Source organism: Rattus rattus, chromosome 6 (genome assembly GCF_011064425.1).
Source record: "Rattus rattus isolate New Zealand chromosome 6, Rrattus_CSIRO_v1, whole genome shotgun sequence".
In the NCBI taxonomy this organism is placed as follows: Eukaryota; Metazoa; Chordata; class Mammalia; order Rodentia; family Muridae; genus Rattus; species Rattus rattus.
Window position 1 is genome coordinate 46,341,836 of NC_046159.1, and position 23,518 is coordinate 46,365,353.

Genomic DNA, 23,518 nt, shown 5'->3' on the forward strand with positions numbered 1-23,518 from the left:
TTGCCCTCACTTCTGCGAGATTTGGACACAGAGAGCTGTGGGACCGGGTCAACTCTGGTTACAGGCAGAAACCGTAAGCAACATAGCTAATCTTAAATCAAAATGTGCTTTAAAACCTTTTGGAGACATTGCCAGTGCCACACTCATGGTGTTTGTTAGTTACTGTTCCATTGCTGTGAAGAGACACCATGCCCAAGGCACCGTATAAATAAAACCACGTAATTGTGGGTTTTACTTAAGTTTCAGGCTAGTCCATGACTATCATGATAAGGAGTAGGGCAGCAGGAAGGCTTACATCTTAGCTACTGAGAGGAGGAGGAGGAAGAGGAAATGAAACTGGACTTTTAGGGACCTCAAAATGATATGGCTTCTCTAACATGCCATACCCTCTAATCCTTCCTAGACAGTTCCCCCAACTGGTGCCTGGAACATTTAAGCATATGAGCCTATTGGGTGGGGGCATTCTCATTCAAACCACCATAGCGCTCTTTGTCACTGTTCTTAAGCACCTTTAACATTTATTTGTTCGTTACCTGTTTCTTTACCCAAAATTTACTTAATCAAGACTGGGTGTAGTTCCACTGTTTTAGAGGCTGAGGCAGGAGAGTCACTGTGAATTTGAGAACAATTGGAGCTACAGAGTGAGCCTGGTCTCAAACAAAACCAGAAATGGCACCCCAAGGACAAGGATAATTCAATTGGTACTTTAACTATTTTCCTCTCAATCTAGTTTTATAATCTATGCTTGAGATTCTAGCATTTCATTTTTGTCTTCTTCAAAATGAACCATTACCTTATCCAGTTCTTCTTTTTTCAGTACCAGTATTAATGCGAATAACTAGGAAGGGCACAGTTATGTATAAATAAATATATTACTAGCCAAACCATAATAAAACGGAGATATTGTGATGCTATAAGTGGAAAAAGAGAAGTATAGAGTAGGGACCATTTTTGGTTTTAAAAATCTTTCTGTACTTCTCTGAATAGAGTAAAAATGTTAATGGTTTCTATCAAAAAATTAACAGGGCCTTCTGTGTGTGGTGCCTTACCCTTGTAATCCCAGAACTCAAAAATGAGGCAGGAGGATCACTGTGGGTTTGTAGTCAGCCTAGGCTACACAGTGAGTTTAAGGGTAGCCTGGCCTATAGCTTGAGATGTTGTCTTTAAGAAAAAATAATAAAAATTTTAAATAATAAATAAAATGAAACAGTAACAGTGGCCAAGCTTGAACATTCTATGTAGAAGACTACTCCCAAGTTCCCCAGGGAATGGACTAGAGGTATAAACTGCCCTGTCTTTATTTTTTCCCCCCTGCAGCACTTTTATTTTTCTTTACACAACTGTTGCTAGGGCCTAATGTTCTCATTGAAACAGTAGAAAACCAGCATTTGTCATTTCTTAAAGAATTGAGTATCAAGAAAACCTTACATAAATTAAAAGGATGAATACATTTACAACGTTCCCAGGTCAAGGCAAGTAACAACCCATGGCCATCAGGAGGGAAAAAAACAGAATGGAAACTGGGTCTTAAGGCTCAGACTTTCCCACCCTGTTAGATGTCAAGAAGGAAGTGGTAACTGGCTCAGGAACCCTTGACAGCCTTGGGAAATCCTGGAAGTCTGTTGTCTGTTAATACCCTGCACAGATCACTATGTGGTGCTCACAGAGATCCCCTAGGCTGGGGATTTCTCTTCCACAGTGTGCTATCCCCAGCAGTCCCACCAGGTGACTGATCCCCATGAACTGTAGACTAAATCAGGATATGCACAGGATATTAAACATATACCAAGGAAACAGCTTGAATACAAGGTCAAAAATCAGCAACAAGTTCTATGATCCAGTGCTGATATTAGATACAAGCTCCAAGGACAAATTTCTTTTCAAAGGCTTATTCCAGTTTCATGAGGCTAGCATGAGGTACGTGCATTTGCTAGGGTAATCCGATATTTCAGAATCAGCTCACACAGCAGATGCCTGGCACCTGCTCAGTCCATCTAGAAGCATTTGCAGTGGACGATGGAGGGGCCCTACTCGTCATATTCCTGCTTGCTGATCCACATCTGCTGGAAGGTGGACAGTGAGGCCAGGATGGAGCTGCCAATACAGACTGAGTACTTGCGATCAGGGTGAGCAATGATCTTAATCTTCATTGTGCTGGTGCTAGGGGCTGTGATCTTCTGCATCTGGTCAGCAATGCCTAGATACATGGTGGTACCACCAGGCAGCTCTGCATTGGCATCTTTACGGATGTCCACATCACACTTCACAATGGAGTTGAAGGTGGTCTCATGGATGCCACAGGACCCCACGCCCGGGAAGGAAGGCTGGAAGAGAGCCTCCGGACACCGGAACTGCTCATTGCCGATGGTGATCACCTGCTTATCAGGCAGCTCATTCGTAACTCTTCTCCAAGGAGGAAGATGATGCAGCAGTAGCCGTTTCTTGCTCAAAATCCAGGGCAACATAGCACAGCTTCTCCTTTGTATCACGAACAATTTCCCTCTCAGAAGTGGTGGTAAAGTTGTAGCCCCGGTCAGTCAGTATCTTCATGAATTAGTCTGTCAAGTCCGGGCCAGCCATGTTCAGAAGCAAGATGGTGTGGGGAAGAGCGCAGCCCTCTTTGACGGGCACTGTGTGTGTGTGTGACCACTGTCACCAGAGTCCATGACAATGCCAGTGGTTTGCCCAGGTGCATATACAAGGACAGCACCACCTGAATGGTCACGTACATGGCTGGGGTATTGAATGTTTCAAATATTATCTGCATCATCTTCTTTCTGTTAGCTTTAGGGTTCAGGGTGGGAGGGAGGGCTCGGTCAGAAGCACTGGGTGTTCCTCAGGGGCCACATACAGCTCATTGGAGGTGTGGTGCTAGATCCCAGTTGGTGACAATGCCGTGCTAGATAGGATACTTCAGCGTCCGGATACCCCTCTTGCTCCGGGCCTCATCATCCGTGTAGGAGACTTTCTGGCCCATGCCCCCCATGATGCCCTGGTGTCAGGGCAGGGAGTGGCAGGGGGTGGAACCCGACGATGGAAGGAAACACAGACCTGCGGGCGTCGTCGCCAGCAAAGCCATCTTTGCACATGCCCGAGCCATTGCGGTGATTTCTTCTTCCAGTGCAATCGGCGAAGGACCCGGGCGACTGAGCAGTGGAAAGAAGCGCAGCGCAGTGAAAGCCGGCGGAGTGTGAGCGCCTTATCTGCTTTAAACTCAAAAAAGCATGTTCTTTGAGTTAGCATTGTTTTAATCGCCTAGGTGATCGCCATCTTCTGGAGACAAGAGGTATTTCACCACTAAGAGACCTTGCAGTACAATCAGAATTGTTTATTTTGGAGTGGTTTTTTGGAACACTCAGCCCTAAGTGAGATCTCTTTATCAAATTCCTCCCCTCGGAGCTCAGGGAACCTGTGAAAGAGGAGACAGAAAGAGTGTAAGAGCCGAAGGGGAAGGAAGACATCAAGAAAAAAAGGCCCTCTAAATCAACATGAGCAAAGTTCATACGAGCTCACAGAGACTGAGCAGTAAGTCCCACGGCCTCTGTGAGTCGGTACCAGGTCCTCTGCAACACATCATGGCTTCTAGTTTAGTGTGTTTATGGGATTCCTGAGTGTGAGGACAAGTGGGTCTCAGATTATTGTGCCTTCTCTTGGGTTGACTTCCTCCTGTTGATTTGTCTTTTCCAACTCCAGTGTGATAGTTTCTGCTCTTTCTTATTATATTTCACTTTGTTATCTTTTTTATTGTCTCTTAGAAGTCTGTTCTTTTCCAATGAGAGACAGACAAAGTGTAGATCCTGATAGCAGGGTAAGCAGGGAGGAACTGCAAAGAGTAGGAGGAAGGGAAAGCAGCTGTAATCAGGATAGATTATGTGACAAAACAATCTATTAAAAAGATTTAAAAAATGACATTTTGGGGGAGAAAAACCTTGTCTTTTAAATTGAATGTTTCAATTTGAAACTCATGGGTCATAATCATATCTTTTAGACTAGAAGAGGGAACGATTTAATGTAAAAAAGAGGTGACAGCCTATATACTTGTCCTCAGTAAGGAAAAATTATGAAGTGAGTCTAAACACAAATTGCTAGGATACATGGAAAACTGTAGAAATACAAAAGAGCCTGCAAAGGCAGGTGGAAGAATTGGCTTTGGAGAAAAAAAGAAGAAGGAGGAGGAGGAGGAGGAGGAGGAGGAGGAGGAGGAGGAGGAGGAGGAGGAGGAGGAGGAGGAGGAGGAGGAGGAGGAGGAGGAGGAGGAGGAGGAGGAGGAGGCAGGAGGAGGAGGAGGAGGAAGGAGGAGGAGGAGGAGGAGGAAGGAGGAGGAGGAGGAGGAGGAGGAGAAGGAGAAGAAAGAACCAAAGCTGTACATTAGCTAAAAGAGAACTTTACATTTTTAAAAGGAGAATGGATGTTTATGTAACTTAGCACTAAATGTAAACACAAAAAATAAGTGAACTGGTAGTTGGAGAGATGGCTCAACAATTAAGAGCAACTGCTTGCTCTTGCAGAGGACCTGGGTTCAATTCCTGGCACCCACATGGTGACTCACAACTGTCTCTAACTCCAGCTCCAGGGGATCTGATGCCTTCTTTTGGCTTGCACAGGTAGCAGACACACAGGTGGTGCAACACTCACATAAAACACCTATACACATAAAACACAATTAAAATTAAAAAATAAAGCAAACTATTTACAAAGAGAAAAAAGGAACCCAAATCCTCCCTTTCCCCACTTGACAAACCCCAGTATATAAGCACTTCTGAGATGGAGCAGATATTGTACGAATCCATACTAAAGAATAGCAGTGCTGAATGATATAACCTGTGCTCTCTCTCTCTCTCTCTCTCTCTCTCTCTCTCTCTCTCTCTCTGTGTGTGTGTGTGTGTGTGTGTGTGTGTGTGTGTTTTGCCATGTAAGTATCCAGGAAAGTACAACTCAAATTGTCAAATGTTTTAAGTTAGAATTTGATTGTGGATAGCATAGCTTGTTTCATTTAATTTCCTGTCATTAATAATTTAAAATATTAATGCTTGTGACCTACAGGAATGAGGTCCCATGGTAGACATAAAGATTCTTTCTAGGGAAGTGAGTTTGGAGTAATTGGCCAGAGGCTATCTCAGGGGAATTTTTAAGGGCTTTACTAATCCCAGATTGGCATCAATTCACTGTAAGAATTGACTATTACTGTTAAAGAGTCAGACAGTTTAAGAAGGCATGCCTGGCCTTTGAGAATGAACTCAAGATGTAGGAGGTAATGTTAGTTATAGCTCTTTAGTGATTTGGAGCCTGGACCTAGAAATGAGGCTAACCTTGAGCCCTCTGAGACACTGACAAATTGTGTGACCCTGTGCAAGTGAACAGAATATAAACGGCTTCTTCACAGAGCTTCCAGAAAGGAGGAGGAGGAATCAGAAGGAGCTTACTGTATTCTGCTACATAGCTGGGAAACCTTCTGATGCTAACATTCCCCTTTTCTGAGTCCCCATTAAATGTCAAGATTGTTTCCCTAGAATCATAAAAAGCCAGATGTCAAGAAGGCCTTTGTGGCTATCTGGGGATCTTAACTGCCCTTCCTACCAGGACTTACTATTTGTTTTTGTCTTATTGGTGTTGTCTTGAGCTACAGCTCCAGTGTGTAACCCAGAGAGCTGGTTAGTTTTTTACTAACTTGGTACAAACTGAGGTCATATGAGAAGAAGGACCTCGGTTGAGAAAATGTCTTTATCAATTTGTACTGCAGGCAAATCTATGGGGACATTTTCTCGATTACTGATTGAGAAGGGAAGGCCCAACATGCTTGAATGGTGCTCCCCTGGGCAGGGAAGTGGTCCTAGTTTGTATAAAAGAGTAAGGGGATCCAGCAAGAAAGATGCACTCCTCTATGCTCCCTGTTTTAATGCCTGTCTCAATCTCCTACCTTGGAGGATGCATTGTGACCTGGAAATGTAAGGCACATGAACCATTTCCTTCCCTTGTAGCTTTCCGTCATGGTCTTTACCACAATAGAAGGCAAGCTAGGCTACCTAGTGTCACCTGGAACTCATTCTATAGGTGAGGCTAGTCAAAATCTTGCACAGTCCTCCTGCCTCTGCCTCCTATGCATGCTGAGCCCAGCTACGTTATTGACATTGACAAACAGGGAATTCATATTTATCTTAGTTAGGGTTACTTACTATTGCTGTGACGAAACCACTGCCAAAGCCACTTGTGGAGGAAAGGGTTTATTTGGCTTATACTTCCATATCACTGTTCATCATGGAAGGAAGTCAGGACAGAAACTCAGACAAGGCAGGAACCTGGAGGCAGAAGCTGATGCAGAGGCCACGGAGGTGCAGCTTACTGGCTTGCTCCCTATAGAGCTTGTTCAGCCTGTTCTCTCATAGAATCCAGGAGCATCAGTCCAGAGATGGTACCACCTACAAAAGACTAAGAACTTCCCCACCAATCACTAAGTAAGAAAGTGCCCCACAGGCTTGCCTACACCTCATCTTTCATAGAGGTTTTCTCCTCCTCTCAAATGACTTTAGGTCAAGCTGCCGTAAGCTAGACAGTACAACACTAGATTTGAACTATGGTAGTTCCTGTAAAAGAAATGAAGGGAAGGAAGTCCAAGAGAATGTAAGAGGAAGAGGGGAAACCAGTGGAAAAGGCATTGGGAGAGTGAGGATAACAGAGGAACTAGAAAGAATGTGAAGAAAAAAAGAGACAAAAGACAGTTTCTGACGAGTGTATGAAAACAGAGAAATGTGAAACAAAACCAAAAGGAAGCACACTTCTCCAGAGTGGGTGCTGACTAGGCATCTGGATTCTCATCCTGTTTAACCTCTCAGCCTACTTTTCCTCGGAGTTTGCAGAGTGGGTTTGATTAGAGGATGAATTCCCCGTTAATGAGTAAACTATTCAAAGAGGGAACTAAGAAGGGGAGAGGAAACTGAGAGGGGGTAGGAGAGGGCACCAGCGAGGCAGTTTTTGGCATAACAGTTGAGAACTGAAGGAATCTCCCTAGGGATGACGCTGTTGCTACTGCAGAACCTGCTCCTACTTGCTGAGTGCTACTTGAAGGGTACAGCGCTCCTCGTGGATTGCTCCATGCTATCCTTACAGCATCTGAGGAATATTATCTGACTAATATTATCCTCCTTTTATAATAGCGGTGTCTGAAGTATAGAGAAGTTTTGTAGCTTAAGGTCGTGCAACTGGGGAAACACCCGCTTAGAAATTCAAAGACACTTTGTAGACTTAAAAAAAAACAAGGTAGTTAATAATTTCTAAGTCTCTCCAGAGACGTTAGTGAGTCTAAAGCGAATTCATGTTCCCGTCAGTTCGCAAATTTCCCGGCTAGAGTTCCAGTTCTTCGAACGTTTTCCGTCAATTGAAGTTTAGTAACAAGCCAGGCTGCAGGGCATCTTTCCTCAATCTGTTTAAAAACTCCGCCTAGCCAACGAAAGCGTCCCGTCTCCAAGGAGACTGGCGCAGGGCGGGACTTCCGGCTCCATACGCACTTACTTCCGTCTCCGTCCGGAAGCGCTGTGGCAGACGGCTTGGGTCTGTCGCGTGGGTACTTGTCGCGTGTCTAGCCGGTGGTGGCTTCAGGCGCGCGCAACGATGCTAACTCCTGCGTTCGAACTGACTCAGGACCGCGACTTCCTTACCGTCGCCATCCGCGTGCCCCACGCGCGCGCCTCCGAGTTCGACGTGTACTTCGAGGGGGTGGACTTCAAGTTCTACGCCAAGCCGTACTTTCTGAGGCGAGTTCCCGCCGCCTGCGCGCCGCTTTCAGTCAGGAGCCCACGCTTGCGATTAAATCCGCGCCTCGCGGACACACTCGCGGGTCTTTTCGCTGCTGCCTTGGCGGCGGCTTCTTCCAGATTCGCAGTCTACCTGCCGCAGAACCACCTCTTGCGGCGTCTGTAGATCCCTCTGCGGAGCACGGGGCCACCCATCCAGCGTCAGTCCTGTCACTCGTTTTCAATCCATCCTGACTTGTGCTTTTCTTTCACTGCACTCCCGCGCCTCCCACCTTGCGTGGTGACTTCCCCGCGTGGGTCGGTCCTTTGATTCTTGCCCGCATGCCATCTGCTTCCTGTAGTTCTCAGATCCCGTTGGCATTAGATTAGACAATTTCTTTCTTCCTGGCTGCCGGGAGAGGCGAGCAGTACTTAGCATTTGCCCATCTTGGTTTTTCTTCTATTGAACCAAAACAGTAGTGGCAGCTGACACTCCCCACATTCAGTGTGGTAGGCAGACAACTTCTTAAATGCACTATGTCATTTTAAATTTGATAGCCCTACTTTGAGTTAAGCAGAACTGTCAACCCCCTGTACAGTGGATGCTCTGAGAGTCTTCTTCCTAAACTTTCGTCAGTTGCCCTCTGCTTTTCAACTAAGTCAAGCTGCAGTCAAGCGGGTTTCTGCACTGCTCGTGTGGGAGACATATTAATTCCATGCCGACTTGAAAAAATACTTCCTACCTATGAGGGAGAGATAACTTCCAGGACTCCTCCGTGGATATCTGAAATCATGGATAGTAATGAACCCTATATACACCATTTTCTCTTTACCTATAAAACTAAGATGAAGTTTAACTTACAGATTAAGTTAAAAGAGTTAAGCAGAACAAACACATGCATTTACTAACTTTTTTTGTGAGGTTCCCCCCACCCCCCACCCCACCCCTATTTTATTGGTAACTAAAGTATTCAAATGGGAAGATGGGTCATCTTTGATTTTTCTTATTTGAAGACTGAATCTAGGTTATTTGGCCTGTAATATGTGAAAGACGTACTGAACAATTGCCATTTGAATGGTGGGTAGGTTTTGATGACTGAAACCGTGCTGTGATGGATGATCACCTTCCTTGTGTTAAATCTGCAGGTTAACACTTCCTGGAAGGATTGTAGAAAATGGATCTGAGCAGGGATCCTATGATGCAGATAAAGGTATGGTTTGCGATTTTAGATTTTGTGTTGTGTGTGTGTGTGTGTGTGTGTGTGTGTGTGTGTGTGTGTTCATGTGTACATGCACGTACGCACATACATGCATGTGCATGTGCCGGTGCTGCTAAAATTCCTTCCCTAGAAGGGATGTTCTCCTAAGATCCCACTGAAAAACTTAATGTGATTCCACCAAAGTTCCCTGGGGGAACCTTAGAGTTTCTAAAATTAGAGTAGTGGTTAGAGGTTTTGGGCACAGTGGATGATCTAGCTGCATGGCTTCCCCAGGGCTGCATAGATTGAATTCCCTTCAGCCTATGTTCTAGCTCCTCCCCCATGACCACAGCAGTTGGGGCAGAATTGTATCATACACTAGTTGGGGATGGTGGTGACTGAGTAATCAGATGAGGTCCCATGACACTCTCTCTCCATGAGGGAAGGTGGCTCAGCTGTGATGGCCTTTTGTGAACAGGCTTGCAGAGCTGAAGATGGTGGCAGTTTGACTCCAAGGATGGCAGTGTACAACTGCATATGTGGTATAGGTGTGTTGAGGGGAGTTGTATGTATATATGTATGCATGTGGGGGACCACCTCTGATGTCATCAGAGGAGTGTGTTAGAGACACGGTTTCTTGGCTGTGTAGTAAGCCCCGGGAATAAATGCCCTTGTCTCAGTCTCCCCAGCTGGAGGGTTACACACATGCACCACTGCATCTTATGTTTTCGTTTGGGTGCTGGGAATCAAACTCAGGTCCTCCCGCTTGTAAGACAAGCGCTTTACTGACTGAGCCATAGGCCCACCCAGTCTTGGATAGGATTGGTGGATTTCTTATGCTATAGTACCCACATGGTAGTCGTCTCTAAAGATACCATGGGGACTTTCAGATGTCCAGCAATTGCTATATGCTGCAGAACTCTTTCTTTACTGTTTACTGCTTGTTAGCTCTGGATTTTTGACAGGTAGCTGTTTTCTCAGTCTTTTAAAGTATTTTGCAATAATCTTTAAAGTAAATTTGAATCAAAAGTTCTAGTTTAATTTTCTGGGCTTGTTTCTATATTTAGCACATGTTTAAAGTAAACATCAACTTGAAATGACTGATTTTAAAATGGACGGACGGTTTATAAGCATTTGAATGAAAAGTTTCTTATACAGTTTTCAAATTTAAATTTTAATAACAGGTAGATGAGAAATTATGAGTGGAAAATTTTTAAAGATTAGTTGGATCTTCTTTTCATGATTGACAAGCCCCCCATTTTAAGCTAGCCACAGAACCCATGAATTTTACTCTTATAGGAGCTACTGTCTTTTCTTTTGTATTGAGTTTGGAATAAGAGCAGCTGTGGGGGCCAGCAAGGTAGCTTAGTGGGTAAAGGCGCTTGTCTAGCAAACCTGGTAACCTGAATTTGGTTTCCAGAACCCATGCAAAGGTGAAGGAGAAAACTGACTGGGCAGAGCTGTGCTCAGACTGCCACACATGAATTACAGCACAGCCTGTCCCACCCCCCAACCCCACGCATGCAGAGTAGTATTTTTTAATTCATTCAGTAACTATTGAGCACTAGGGTAAGGAGTGGGGTACAAAGAGACTAAAGAAACCTGATTAAATTCTCACTCCTGATGCTGTGATAATGAAGTATAAGGGAGCTGCTGTCCTAGCTGTGGATGTGACAATGGAATTATTGAGCTCTATGACTGGAAAGGTAGCTCAGTTGTTAAGGGCATATACTGCTTTTACAGAGGACCAAAGTTTTTGGTTTGCAGTACACAGAGACTTAAAGTTTTAAGTCCAGCTCTAGAGAATCTGACTCCCTCTTGTGGCTTCCACAGGCATTGTACTCATGTGCACTTCGTTTATAAAATAAACCTTAAAAAGCAAAACAAAACTGTTAAGTCCTGAGAGTTAAGGTGTTGAATATATGGGGACGTCTGGGTCAGGTTATATTTGATGTATTGGATTGCATGTTGGTGCAATGGGAGAGTTAAATGTTTAACACAGTAGGCTGCAAGTGGGAATACACACTTGTAATCCTGGTGCCCAGGAACCTGAGGTAGGAGCATAGTTTCATGTGGGTTTGAGGCTAGCCAGGGCTACATTGCAAAGCTGTCTCTAAAAAAAAATTTAAAAAAAATTTCACGAGTTATTAGGAAATTATTAAGCTGTAATTGCCTTGCTGTGGTTTTAAAGCCATTGCCACTCTTTGGATTAGGCATCCTGGTTTCCCCATAGTCCAGAAATACACATTTTGTCAGTAGCTGTCGGACAGTGCTGCTGCCGCTTCAGCCGCTGACTTGTAGAAACTCTTTGAGTTTGGCTATTTTGACTAGGTTAAGATGGTATTAGCTTTCTGTGGTTTGGACGCATGAATTTCTGATAGAAAAGACAACTTTGGAGAAAGCCCTTTTAAGACTTTTTCTTGATTTATAGTTACTAAACCTATAATAAGGGCAAAATTTTAGAATCCCATAAGGAATTATGTTTTTTTAAAATAATCTAGTTAAAATGTTTTATTGGTGTTCATTGCAGATGGTATTAGGGTTCATGAAAACAATTTCTTTCAAGTATATCATATATTCACCACTCCAAACTGTTTCCCTCCTCTCTTCTCCCCTTTTCCTCTCCTACTCATATCCTTTCCCCTAGTTTCCCTAGCTTTCGTGTCTCATACATGAGGTCATACATGCGTATGTGCGCACGTGCGCACGCACGCGCGTACACACACGCGTACACACACGCGTACACACACGCGTATACACACACACACACACACACGAGAGAGAGAGAGAGAGATGTGAATATTATCTATGTCTCTACTATGTATCTATCATCTATTTACCCATCATCTGCCTGTCTAGCCTCTGTCTGTTTGTCTGTCTGTTCATGCGTCTATAGAAAGACTGGTTCACAAATGGGACAAAGCATATCTAGTTTGGCTTATGTTGGTCAATATGATCTCCAGTTAAGTCTATTATTTTGCACATGACACCATCTCATTCTTTTTATGACTAGTCAAGGCCCATCGGGTAGATAACGTAATTTGTATTTATCTGTTGATGGACACCTAGATGGAGTCTGTAACCTTGGCTGTTGTGAATGTGCTGTAGGGAATGTAGATGTGGCATGATAACTTGGACTCCTCAGGGTGTAGACCTAGGAAGGATAGCTGGGTTAAATGGCATTTCTGGCTTTAGTATTGCGGGGGCATCCTTACTGATTTCCGAGGTGGTAAGATGAGTTAGAACACTAGCAGCGTTCTAACAGGTCACTTTTCTCCGCATCCTTGCCAGTGTTTTCTTTCTCAGAGGCGGTCTGACTGAGGTGAGATGGGATCTCGGTGTAGTTTGCATTTCTTTGTTGGCTAAGGATGCTGAGCATTTTATTTCATGTGTTTATTTGCCATTTGGTTGGGTTGGTTGTTTTTTGTCTATTTTTTTCTGTGTATGTGTTTGTAGGTGGTTTATACCTAGTTTGTGTTTGTGTATATGCACATGGCTGTAGACAGAGGGTTGACTTGTGGCTTCTTCCTTCATTGCAATCGACCTATGAGACAAGGTCTTTCACTGAACCCGGCGCTTGGCGCTTGCTGCTTCAGCTTGGCCAGCAGACCCTAGGGGTTCTCCTGTCTCCGTTTTTCAGCACTGGGGTTATAGGTATTTGATGTTGTGCTCACTTTATTGTAAATGTAGAATATAGAGATTCAAACTTAGATCCTTATGGTTATGGGGGAAATGCTATCAACTGAGCCATTTTTCCAGCCTGAGTATTTTGTGTTTTGAGCTCTTTACATGTTGTGGATATTAATTCTTTTCAGATGTATAGTTTGTTGACTATTCTGGCCAGTTCAAGCTGCCAGACAGCCTTTCCTGCAGTGGGCAGAAGCTCCATTCCTAGATATCTCCTAGACTATTCTGACTGCTGGGCCTGACTGAACCTACAGGTGCAGAAGTGACCAGGGCCCCTGCCTGAGGAACTCCAAGGGCCAGGCCTTGCTCCACTCAGACTTCCCTAATGGCTGTTAATGGCTGTCCCAGCCCTTGATAGGAGTGGCCAGGTTTTGTCCTACAGGAAAGAAAAAATTCCACTAATACCTGAATTGGGCCATATAATCCCTCCAATCCCAAGTCATTCTGGAAAGCCACACCCTACTACCCTTCAAGAAACCCTATATAAATCCCATCTTCTGCTTAGTTCTTCGCTGCCACCCTCCTGCGTTTTTCCTCCAGGTAAATCTCTTGTGCGAGGTCTGTTGTGTGTGTGACTGTGGTGTTCCTTGGCTCCCAACTGTCAAGGTACCTTTCCCTTCTTGCTGTGACACTTACACAGGTTACAAAGGTTTTCCTCAGAATCATATATTACCGGTACTTACATTCCCTATATGTACTTATGAAGTCTGAATATTCTAATCTAAGTATACAACAATTTCTTTTAAAGGAATTTTTACCATTCGATTGCCCAAGGAAACTCCTGGCCAGCATTTTGAGGGGCTGAACATGTTAACTGCGCTTCTGGCACCAAGAAAATCCAGGTCTGCCAAACCGCTTGTGGAAGAAATAGGTATGTTTATTGCAGTTAGGAGGAAATGAAGATAGAGAGGAATGCTTCTGATAATTGGTATTTCTAGGAGAGGAGACTTGGGGATAGAAAATCAGAGAGAAAAGGTTCAAGTGAAAAAAATAAAAAGGAAAAAGTTCAACTGTCCTATGAAAAAACTCATCAGATATCATAGTTAAAAGGCAGACCAGTAGTGGATGAGTAGACCAGTCACATTTTTTCTTTATCAGTTAAAACATTCTGTCTTGTCAGAATGTAAAACTGAAAAAGTTACATAATATGAACACTTGCTAGGTCACAAACTGTAGTGTTCACTTATTTACAATGCCCTGGGTTTAAAATTTACTATAATCCCATCATGCTCTTCCCAGGTACTGTACCCCATTCTATCATAGATCACCAGTTCCCTCCCCCTTTGCCTGATTGTGAGTTGCTTACATAATTACTCCCAGAGTATGTGTTCCTTCTCATCTGGCTTCTTACACGCCATGTTCTTATGAGGTGTGTCTGTGTTAAAACAGAAGTCCATACACTTTCATCACTGTATGATAGACGATGTCCTCAGTTTATCTATACCTCCTACCATGGTGAACATTTGGGCTGGCTCCATTTTTTGCTCATATGATCTGCAGGGCTGTGACTGTTCTTGTCTGGGCCTTCAGTGCACAAATACAAGCATTTTCCCTGTAGCAGCTTCTTCTCATTGTACCTGGACACCTCAGAACTTTAAGCAGTATACTAATATCTAACACATTTAGGTGCTTCCGGGGTTTCTGAGGAAGGAGCTGATGATGAGGATGAAGAGTTTGACTGGGAAATTGAGCAGACTCCCTATGAAGAGGTCTCAGAAAGTACTCTGCGATCGCAGTGTCACTATGGATTTGGAAACCTGCGAGCAGGTGTGGTTCAGCGGTTACAGGTATGCTGTCCTGGGCACACAGTGCGTTTCAGCTTCATTTCTGCTTACCCGGGCACTTATAAAGGAAGATTGTAGACGACGACAGAGTTAGAGCCTGTAGCCTGGAGTAAGTGAGAATCATGTAGCTGTCTATTCCTTCCATGACTAGTTCGATGCTGTCCTTAGGGAAAGTTCCGTCTAGGATGGAGCTAACTTTCCTTTATATGAGTAACATCTCTCTCCTGGTGCTTCTGGACATCCGTAAGGAAGTCTGACGCTGCTGAGGACTGGAGATCAAGTACTGGGGTTTGACGCAGCTTCTGTTGTACCTGTACATGACTGAGTTTTCCGATGAGGATGGGTCTGTGAGCTTTTTGTTTAGTTTTGCTTGTTCTCATTTTATACTTGGGTTGCTTTTGTAAGTGTCCTAGACATCAGTTAACATCCAGTCCAGAGGTAGTGTGGCCATTTTAAAGGGTTTCTCCTTCCTTAGAGGGTGCTAGAGAACCATAGTTCAGGTAAGGCCAAATCCCTTTTAGGTCAGAAGTTTTTGTATTTATTGAAAATTGTTTATAAATAATTTAGGTTGCTTTTTAAGTCAGCGTTGTTATGAAATACTCTTTGTTTTTTGATATAGGGTTTTACTCATTCCAGGCTGAGGCTGGCCTTGAATTCCTGGTTCTCCTGCCTCCTGTTCTCAAGTCCCAGAAGCACAGATATATAACATATACCTATCTTTTATTGTTAAAAAGTAGTACTTTGAAACATAAAAGTTGTATATACTCTTGAGATAGCATGGTATTTCGGAGCACGTATGTAGGTAGTACTGTTTCTGAATAGTGTGACTAAAGCATCAGGTACCTAAATATCTGTCACTCCACTTAGAAAGTGACCACACTGTCAGTGTAGCTAGGATCCCTGTATGTCCCTCTAGGATTACATCTCTTTCTCTGTCAGAAATGCTTAGATGGTTCATTTAGCTTAACTATTAAAGCTGCTAAACTCTTTTCAAACTTCAATTGAATGAATATTACTTTAAAAAAAAATCCCTATTCCTAAATTTAGAAAGAAAAGGCCACCCAAGTGAGTGGACTCCAGGGTTTTCTGTGTCGTGTTCTGCTAGCAGCAGAGGCTTGTCATTCATTCACAAAACACTGCCAGCCCAGAGCGCTGAGAATGCCCAGTTTCCAAACGTGTTTACTTTGGCACCAAAACCTTATCTGAAACAACATAGGCTTTATTTGGTCATTCCCCCCCTGTTTTTGAGATTAGTTTTTACTTTATAGCTCAGGCTGGCATGGAACTCAGAATGTAAGTCAGGCTAGCCTTGAACTTTTGGTAATCCTTCTGTCTCAGTATCTCCAGTGATGAAATGACAGGAGTGTGCCACCACACCTAGTTGGCTCTCCCAGCATGTTTTAAATTACTTAATTGTAAAATTAATTATGATTATGTTTATATGTGTATGACTCACGCATGTGAGTGCGGGTGTGTTTGTGTTACGGCATATATGGGGGGGCGGGAGGTCAGAAGTTAACTTTCAGGATTCGTTCTTCTCGTTACACCATGGGTTCCAGGGATCAAACTCAGGTTGATAACTGCTGCTGTATAAAATATTGTGACTAAAGGCAACTTAGGAAAGGCAGAGTTTATTTAGACTTAGGGTTCTAGAAGGAGGGTCTTTGATCGAGGGAAAGGCATGGCATGGCGGCGAGAATGGGAGGCAGGCTAATCACGCTTATCTGCACACAGGAAAGCAGAGAGAGGGAACTAGAAGTGGGAAGAGGCTTTTCCTCTCTGTACTCTCAGTTTCCTCTCACAGGACTCTGTATCCTTACAGATCCATACCTTATCCAAACAGCACTACTTAGCTGTTGACCAAGTATTCATATGTAGGAACCTGTGGGGGACAGTCGCCATTTAAAACTCCACACATGGCAAGTGCTTTTACCAACTGAGCCATCTCTCCAGCCCTCTGTATATTTTTAAAGCTGTTTTAAACTACATACTTAGTGTATGTGTCTGATTATCGCTGTAGTGTTTGGATAGAGAGTGCTGCCTGCCCCAGCCTTCTAACACACACTCTAATTAAACAGTACGTGTCCTCGAACACTTTTGCAGTCTAGAAGGCTGAAGCCACCAAGTCCTGGAATTTATATGGACCTGTTCTGAGTACTGTGTGAGTCAGCCAACAATACTGGTCCTTCCGACATCTTTACTGCTGCATGTATACTTTTTACCAGGAGACAAAGCCAGTAAAAAGCTTTAAAGAAGAGGGATTTTCTTATATGAAGTAAATTTGAGAAATATGATGTTCTTCATAACATTTGGGATTAATCAGACTTTTAGAAGTCATAGTAAGGTCGGTATATTTTCTCAGAATCTTACATAATTGCTATTACTTGCAGTGTTCTATGTTTACAATTGCTCTGTTTGTGACAGTCACATCAGGTGGCTAAAAACATGGTCCTGTAACATTAACAGTGTGGTCCTTTTCCTTTTAGTGACCAAGTTGTAGATGCTCCTAAAAAAGGTTATCACAAGTAAGAGACTCGGAACAATCGTCTCATTATATCTAGTACTGTGCTTTCTCACAGTCTTAGTTTCTCTAGCCTTTGGGTCAAGACACACCCAAAACATTTGTTCACTAGTGTTATGCCAGTATCTCCCCATTCTTCTTAAATGAAAATAGTTTTGTTTTCTCTGATGCTAAAAGCAGTGTACTCATTTAAAAAAAAAAAACCAAGAAAAAAAAAAAACCAGTATTTCCCACACCCAGATGTCTTCGGTGAATAATTTAACTATTTACAAAAGCATGATCCTGTCTCCTTTTAAACAGATTTCTTTGCAAACTTCTCTGATGATGAAAATATTTTATCTGATGATGAAAATATTTTTGCTGAAGCAAATTCTCTTTCACTAGCCCCAGCCCTCCACTTTCCATGTGTACACACACACACACACACACACACACACACACACACACACACACTTTCTTTCCTTCTTTCCAAATCTCTGCTGGACACACACACACACACACACACACACACACACACACACACACACACACACATACTTTCTTTCCTTCTTCCAAATCTCTGCTGGCCACACACACCCCACACACACACACACACACACACACACACACACACACACACACACACACACACACACACACACTCACTCTTTCTTTCTTTCTTTCCAAATCTCTGCTGGACACACACACACACACACACACATACACACACACACACACACACACACACACACACACATGCACACATGCACACACGCACACACGCACACACTCTTTCTTTCCTTCTTTCCAAATCTCTGCTGGCCATCAGAATGCCGTTGGAAAACTTCCCTGGCTGCTCAGAGTCAGGGCTACACAACAAGCTGGTGGCCTGGGTGGCTGCCAGCAGTCACCATCTTGGAGGACTCCGGCGACAGCCTCAGCTGTAGGATGCCAGGCCTCTGGCCCTTCCTTCCTGTGGCTGCTTCAGGGACCTTGAGGTCTTTGTCTCCAGGAGACGCACTGGCCAGATGTGCATGGCCTGGCCAGATGTGCATGCCGTTCATTCTCTTTCCAGATTGGGTCCTGTTTGATCCGTGATGTAGATGTACACAAGGGTGGCTTACATCCTCCATGACCTTTTCCTGGCAGTGTTCATCTTCAGGTTGCTTAGGCAACTAGTGACCACAGCTATTCTGAAACAGAGAACAGGGAATGTTTTTGTTCCTGCAGAACTTCTTTCTCTCCCTTTGCTCTGGTTGATTGATGCCTCAGACTTTTTCTTCTCCTGTGGTACTGCGGATGGAATCCAGGACCACGTGCTCTGCCGCCAGCCACGTCTTTCTTTGGATCCAGTCTGACTCTGCGTCAGCTTTCCATTGCTCTTACAGTGCCGTGTTGGAGCAGATTATGTGAGCAGAGATCTTGCTTCATGTTCTGAGCATCACGATAGGGAAGGTGTGCCAGAGCAGCTCATTCACGGTGAGAACATGGGCAGAGGCTGCTCAGCTCCAGGAAGCTGTGTAAGACAGGGAGTAGGCAGGGATAATAAGCCCTAAGGAGCTGCTTCCGGTAACCTCCTCCTTTCTACCAGCTAAGCCCATCTCCTGAGGCTTCCCCAAAGTGTGCTGCTTCGTAGGAGCAACATATAAGTGTGCAGAGCTTATGACGGCCTTTGCTTTTTAGTTTGCTGTAGGTTTTCACTAGGGTCCAGTTTGCGCCAGGCTGTGGTAGGTAGACACACAGAATAGTGCAGGTGGAGTTTGCTGTGGTGGCCTTGAGTCAAGAGACTAGAGGAGCTGCTTTCGTATTCTCTAGTTAGGCCCCATGAGATTGTATATTTTAACTGTATGCTCATTCCTGGATCTGAATTCCAGCAAGCAGACCGGTCCACAGCCTCTGTGCACTCTGCACTCAGTAATGAGTTCCTTCTGACTGCTGGGCACACTGTCCTAGTTAGGGTTACTATTGCAGTGATGAAAATACCATGACCAAAAGCAAGTTGGGGAGGAAACGATTCATTTGCCTTCTACTTCTACAAGTTAGTCTATCATTGAAGGAAGTTGGAACAGGAACTCAAGCAGGGCAGGAACCTAGAGACAGGACCTGATGCAGAGGCCATGGAGAGCTGCTGCTTTCTGGGTTGTTTCTCATATCTTCTCAGCCTGTTTTCTTATAGAATCCAGGACCAAGCCTATGGATAATCCCACAAAAGGACTGTCCCCCACCCCCATCAACCACTAATTATGAAAGTAGCCAACAGGCTCGCCAACAGCCCAGTTTTGTGGAGGCACTTTCTCAAGTAAGGTTCCCTCCTCTATGATGACTGTAGTTTAACCAGCAGACACACTGAGTGAGCAGTGAAGAAGGCAGACCACTCCCCCACCTCATGAAACATGCTATGGGAAGGCAGACAGTCACGTAGACAACACATAAGCTAATGGCAGTAGTAACAGGAGGAGGAAGACAGGGTGGTATGTGAGACTGGGGGCTGTTTAGACTAGGACGCCCAGAGGTGACCTCTCAGAGAACGTGGCACATGTGTAATTGTGAGAAGAATACTGCAGATGCACAGGATCAGAGTGAAGTCCAAGATATGTGTGCCATAAATGGAAAGAAATCTAGTACTTGGATTGGACCAGAGGGAAAAGCTGGCATCAGTTTGAAAGGCAAGCCTGACTTGATGATGCAGAGCCAGGAGTCTGGTTCAGAGGGTATATTCTGTCATCTGTCATTCCTCACTGATCATAGCCCATTCTCTACCCCAAGGCTGTTCTGGTGTGATAATTAATTGTTCTGGCGCGCCCCCCCCCCCCACACTCACTCACACTTTAATTGCTGTTGGTAGGTAAGGAGTCTGAACTGGAAGCGGTATTTGTGTTCCCAGTAAGAAGTCAATAACAGGGAACAGCCATGAAACAGAAAAGAGAAGAATCTGACATAGTGGGTGTATTCAGCCCTGTATTATATTGTTTAATATTTATAACAGCCTGTAGCAGCAAATGTTGCCCCTCCCCAAGAAAATATTAAAGACATCTGTGGTTACCCATCCTGTGAAGATTTTATATTAACGGGAGAAGTACTTTTCAATTATGATTAAAGATAACATCAACATGGCTTTTATATGTATGTGGGTCCATTTAATCACGGAGGGAGGAGAACAGGCTTTGTGATGAGAGGAGCTTATCACTGGGGAGGGATGCATCATACTGTGGATTTGCCATCCAAAGAAAGAAAATAGCCCCATAGTGGTATTCTACCCAGGCAAGCTGTGGACTCATTGTACTGCTTCTCCTCCTGAGGCCTTGGCCCACGTGTGCCCTGGCCTGTGGCTGGAATTGGCCTGTCAGTGAGGAGACTGAGGGAGAGAGGAAGAACTGATGCTGCACTGTAGAGGAGATGCTCTGCTGGACTGGATCTGACCCCAGACGGCAAACCTTCCCATGGCAACACTGCTGCATGCTTGTTAAGCTCTTTGCCTCATGAATCTTCTGTTTCAGCTTATTATGGGTCGCATAAACTAGAGGGCTGCTCTGAGACTCCTAACTACTATTTGTACTAGGATTTATGCAGGAAAATGCATTCCAGGTGCTCAAAAAATAAAGTGCAAAGGAACTTTGGAAATTTTATTTTTATGGACAGGCATTTGTCTGGTTGTTGCCTCAAATGTTGTATTTGAAAGTATTAAGATATTCTAGTTGATCTCCTGGCTTCCAAAAAGGTTACTGGATCCCTTCATTATATTTGAATGTACTTAGGTTAAGACCTACTGCATACTTAGTGGTAAGAAAGAGTTTATTTTGATCTTAAAGCTACATATTATTTATTTACTTATTTTGTGTGTATGTGTGTGCATGCCTATATACATGCCACGGTGTATGGGCGTAGGTCATTAAACAGTTTTGTGTGTCAGTTCCCTCCTTCCACCGTGTGGGTCCTGGGAATTGAACTTAGTCGTGTGCACACTGGGCCATTTCTCTGGCCCAAGAACTTATTTTTTTAGTTTGGAAATTTTAGTTATTTAGGGAGGCTATGCTTGTATGACTCCCCATAGCTTACTGCAGTTTTAGAAACCTTGCATTCTGACCACCAACTTTCACATGCTGTGACATAAGAGGAAGAGAAGTGAAGGGACTGCTTAAGGTCCTAGGACTAACTTCAAGGGCAGCTCTGCTTTGTCACTCTTGCCTTTTCCATGTATATGGCTCAGTTTACTGCTGTCCGCTGCATTTACACATCTTTCCCAAAGTGTCTTAGTTAGGGTTTTACTGCTGTGAACAGATGCCATGACCAAGGCAACTCTTTTTTTTTTTTTTTTAAAGATTTATTTCTTATATGTAAGTACACTGTAGCTGTCTTCAGACACACCAGAAGAGGGCATCAGATCTCATTACAGATGGCTGTGAGCCACCATATGGTTGCTGGGATTTGAACTCAGAACCTCTGGAAGAGCAGTCAGTGCTCTTAACCACTAAGCCATCTCTCCAGCCCCCAAGGCAACTCTTAAAGGACAACATTTAATTGAGGTGGCTTACAGGTTCAGAGGTTCAGTCCATTATCAAAGCGGCAGCATGGCGGCATCCAGGCAGGCATGGTGCAGAAGGAGCTGAGTTCTACATCTTCATCTGAAGGAAGCCAGGAGCAGACTGAGCATCCTCAGGCAGCTAGGAGGAGAGTCTCCAAGCCGACCCCCACAGTGACACACTTCCTCTAACAAGGCCACACCTTCTAATAGTGCCACTCCCTGGCCAAGCATATGCAAACCATCACACCTAGTTACTGCTTGACTTCGCTTAGATCCTTTATGTTTCTTCAAGTTCTGTGCTCATACCTGGAGTGCAGTAGGTGTGGGAGTGGACACAAACGAAAGCCGTAGTTTGGGCAGTGTTTGGATTGTCTGAGGTCTCTTCAGTTCACAATACCTGTTTATGTCTGTTCTGTAGAATTCTGCTTGGGAAGCAGGCTTCATGTTCATATGTACACATCTTGGTTATGACAGTAAGGATGATTCTTAGGATTAGATTTTTAAAGATGAGATGGAAAGCCCTAGACATCAGAATTACTCATAAAAATTCTTTAAAATTTTTAATTAATGGATTAATAAAATTATAGTGAAATTTAATGATAAATGAAAAAATGATAAATAAAAATAATGAAAATTTTAAAATGTGCACATGGAAACCAGAGGACAGAGTTAGTCTTTTTCATCTATCTCTGTGTGGCTTCCAGGAATTGAACTCGGGTCATTAGACCTGCATGACAAGCACATTTGCACAGTAGACTGTACGGGATTTCATTTCTATGGTTTGTGATTCTGAGACCAGCTGAGCTAGACGGGAGGAAGAAAGGCAAGTGTCTCTGTATCTGCAGAGAGGCCTGATATACTCAGACCCTCCTGTCTTTAGGAACTTTCAGATCTCTGGGACTGAACAGGGAAATGAACAGAGAATTAAATGTTCCTGCATGTTTGTGAGGGCTTATTCAGTTCTGCTCTTTGTGTAAAAATTTTTAAATAGGTCAGTGTGTGTGTGTGTGTGTGTGTGTGTGTGTGTGTGTGTGTGTGTGTGTGTGTGTGTGCGTGTGTGTGCGCGTGCGCGTGCCTGCCACAGCCTGTGTGTAGAGTAAGGATGATGACTTCTGGGAATTGTTTCTCCCCTCCTGTTATATAGGTTCCAGGGATTGAATACAGGTGATCAGGCTTGGTGGCAAGCACCCACGATCCTCTGTGTTAAATGTTAATATCCTTAATAGATGCTGGTCAGTTTGTTTTATGGATTAAAATGAGATGATTTATTTGGACATTTTTGACAGAGTCTGCAGAATAGTGTATTCAAACATTTGCTTTTTTTGTTTGATTGTTGGTGTTTTGTATTTTGCTACAAGATCTCACTATGTAGCTCTGGCTGGCTTGGAACTTGCTGCATGAACCAGACTGGCCTTGAACTCAGAGAGATCTGCCTATCCAAGTGCCTAGTGGTGGGAGCCAAGGCGTGCTCCACCACACCCATCTTAAATGTTTGTTAAATCAGAATTTAAATATTATAAGCATCTCATACTTTAGTGATCAGATAGTTCTTCCAACTTTCACATTCCTCCTCCTTTCCCTATATTTGACTTTTAAAAGCTAGAAATTTGAGATAGCATTCATTCTTGTTCTGGTGTTTTTAGGATGAACTGAGTGAGGTTATCGATATTAAGGATCCAGATTTCACTCCTGTGACTGAACGGAGGCAGAAACGCCTGGCCGCTGAGTTGGCCAAATTTGATCCAGATCATTATCTGTGAGTATGAATTTTTGTGACAGTTAAATAAGTTACTTTACACTTCCTTAATTTTTTTCAGACTCTTTGAGTATATGTATGTATAGTTATGTGTGCATGTGGAGGCCAAAGCTAAACAATGAGTGACTTCTTCAATCACTCTCACTGAATCCAGCCCTGGCCAGTGAGCTCTAAGAATCCATCTATTTCTGTCTTCCCTACATTGCTATGCCTGGCTTTTTATTTAGGTGCTGGGGATCTGAATCAGGTTCTTGTATTTGCATGGCAAGTACTCTACTAGTGATCCATCTCCCCAGCCCCTCAATGTACTAGATATATTTCTGATCCTGGAATTAGTGAAGGC

At 43.8% G+C, this 23,518-nt stretch overlaps 1 protein-coding gene and 1 pseudogene across 1 annotated transcript in view; one reads left to right on the forward strand and one right to left on the reverse strand.

Moving 5' to 3' along the window:
* Positions 1-1,994: 1,994 nt before the first annotated feature.
* Positions 1,995-6,495, reverse strand: LOC116903461 (annotated as a pseudogene).
* Positions 6,496-7,522: 1,027 nt separating this feature from the next.
* Positions 7,523-23,518, forward strand: part of Shq1 (SHQ1, H/ACA ribonucleoprotein assembly factor) — a 92,748-nt gene continuing 76,752 nt past the window's right edge. Inside the window, exons 1-5 of the mRNA XM_032906015.1 lie at positions 7,523-7,748; positions 8,874-8,938; positions 13,362-13,484; positions 14,240-14,400; positions 23,063-23,175. Of these exons, the coding sequence (XP_032761906.1) occupies positions 7,606-7,748; positions 8,874-8,938; positions 13,362-13,484; positions 14,240-14,400; positions 23,063-23,175 (605 nt within the window). The 5' untranslated portion in view covers positions 7,523-7,605. The remainder of the gene's footprint in view (positions 7,749-8,873; positions 8,939-13,361; positions 13,485-14,239; positions 14,401-23,062; positions 23,176-23,518) is intronic.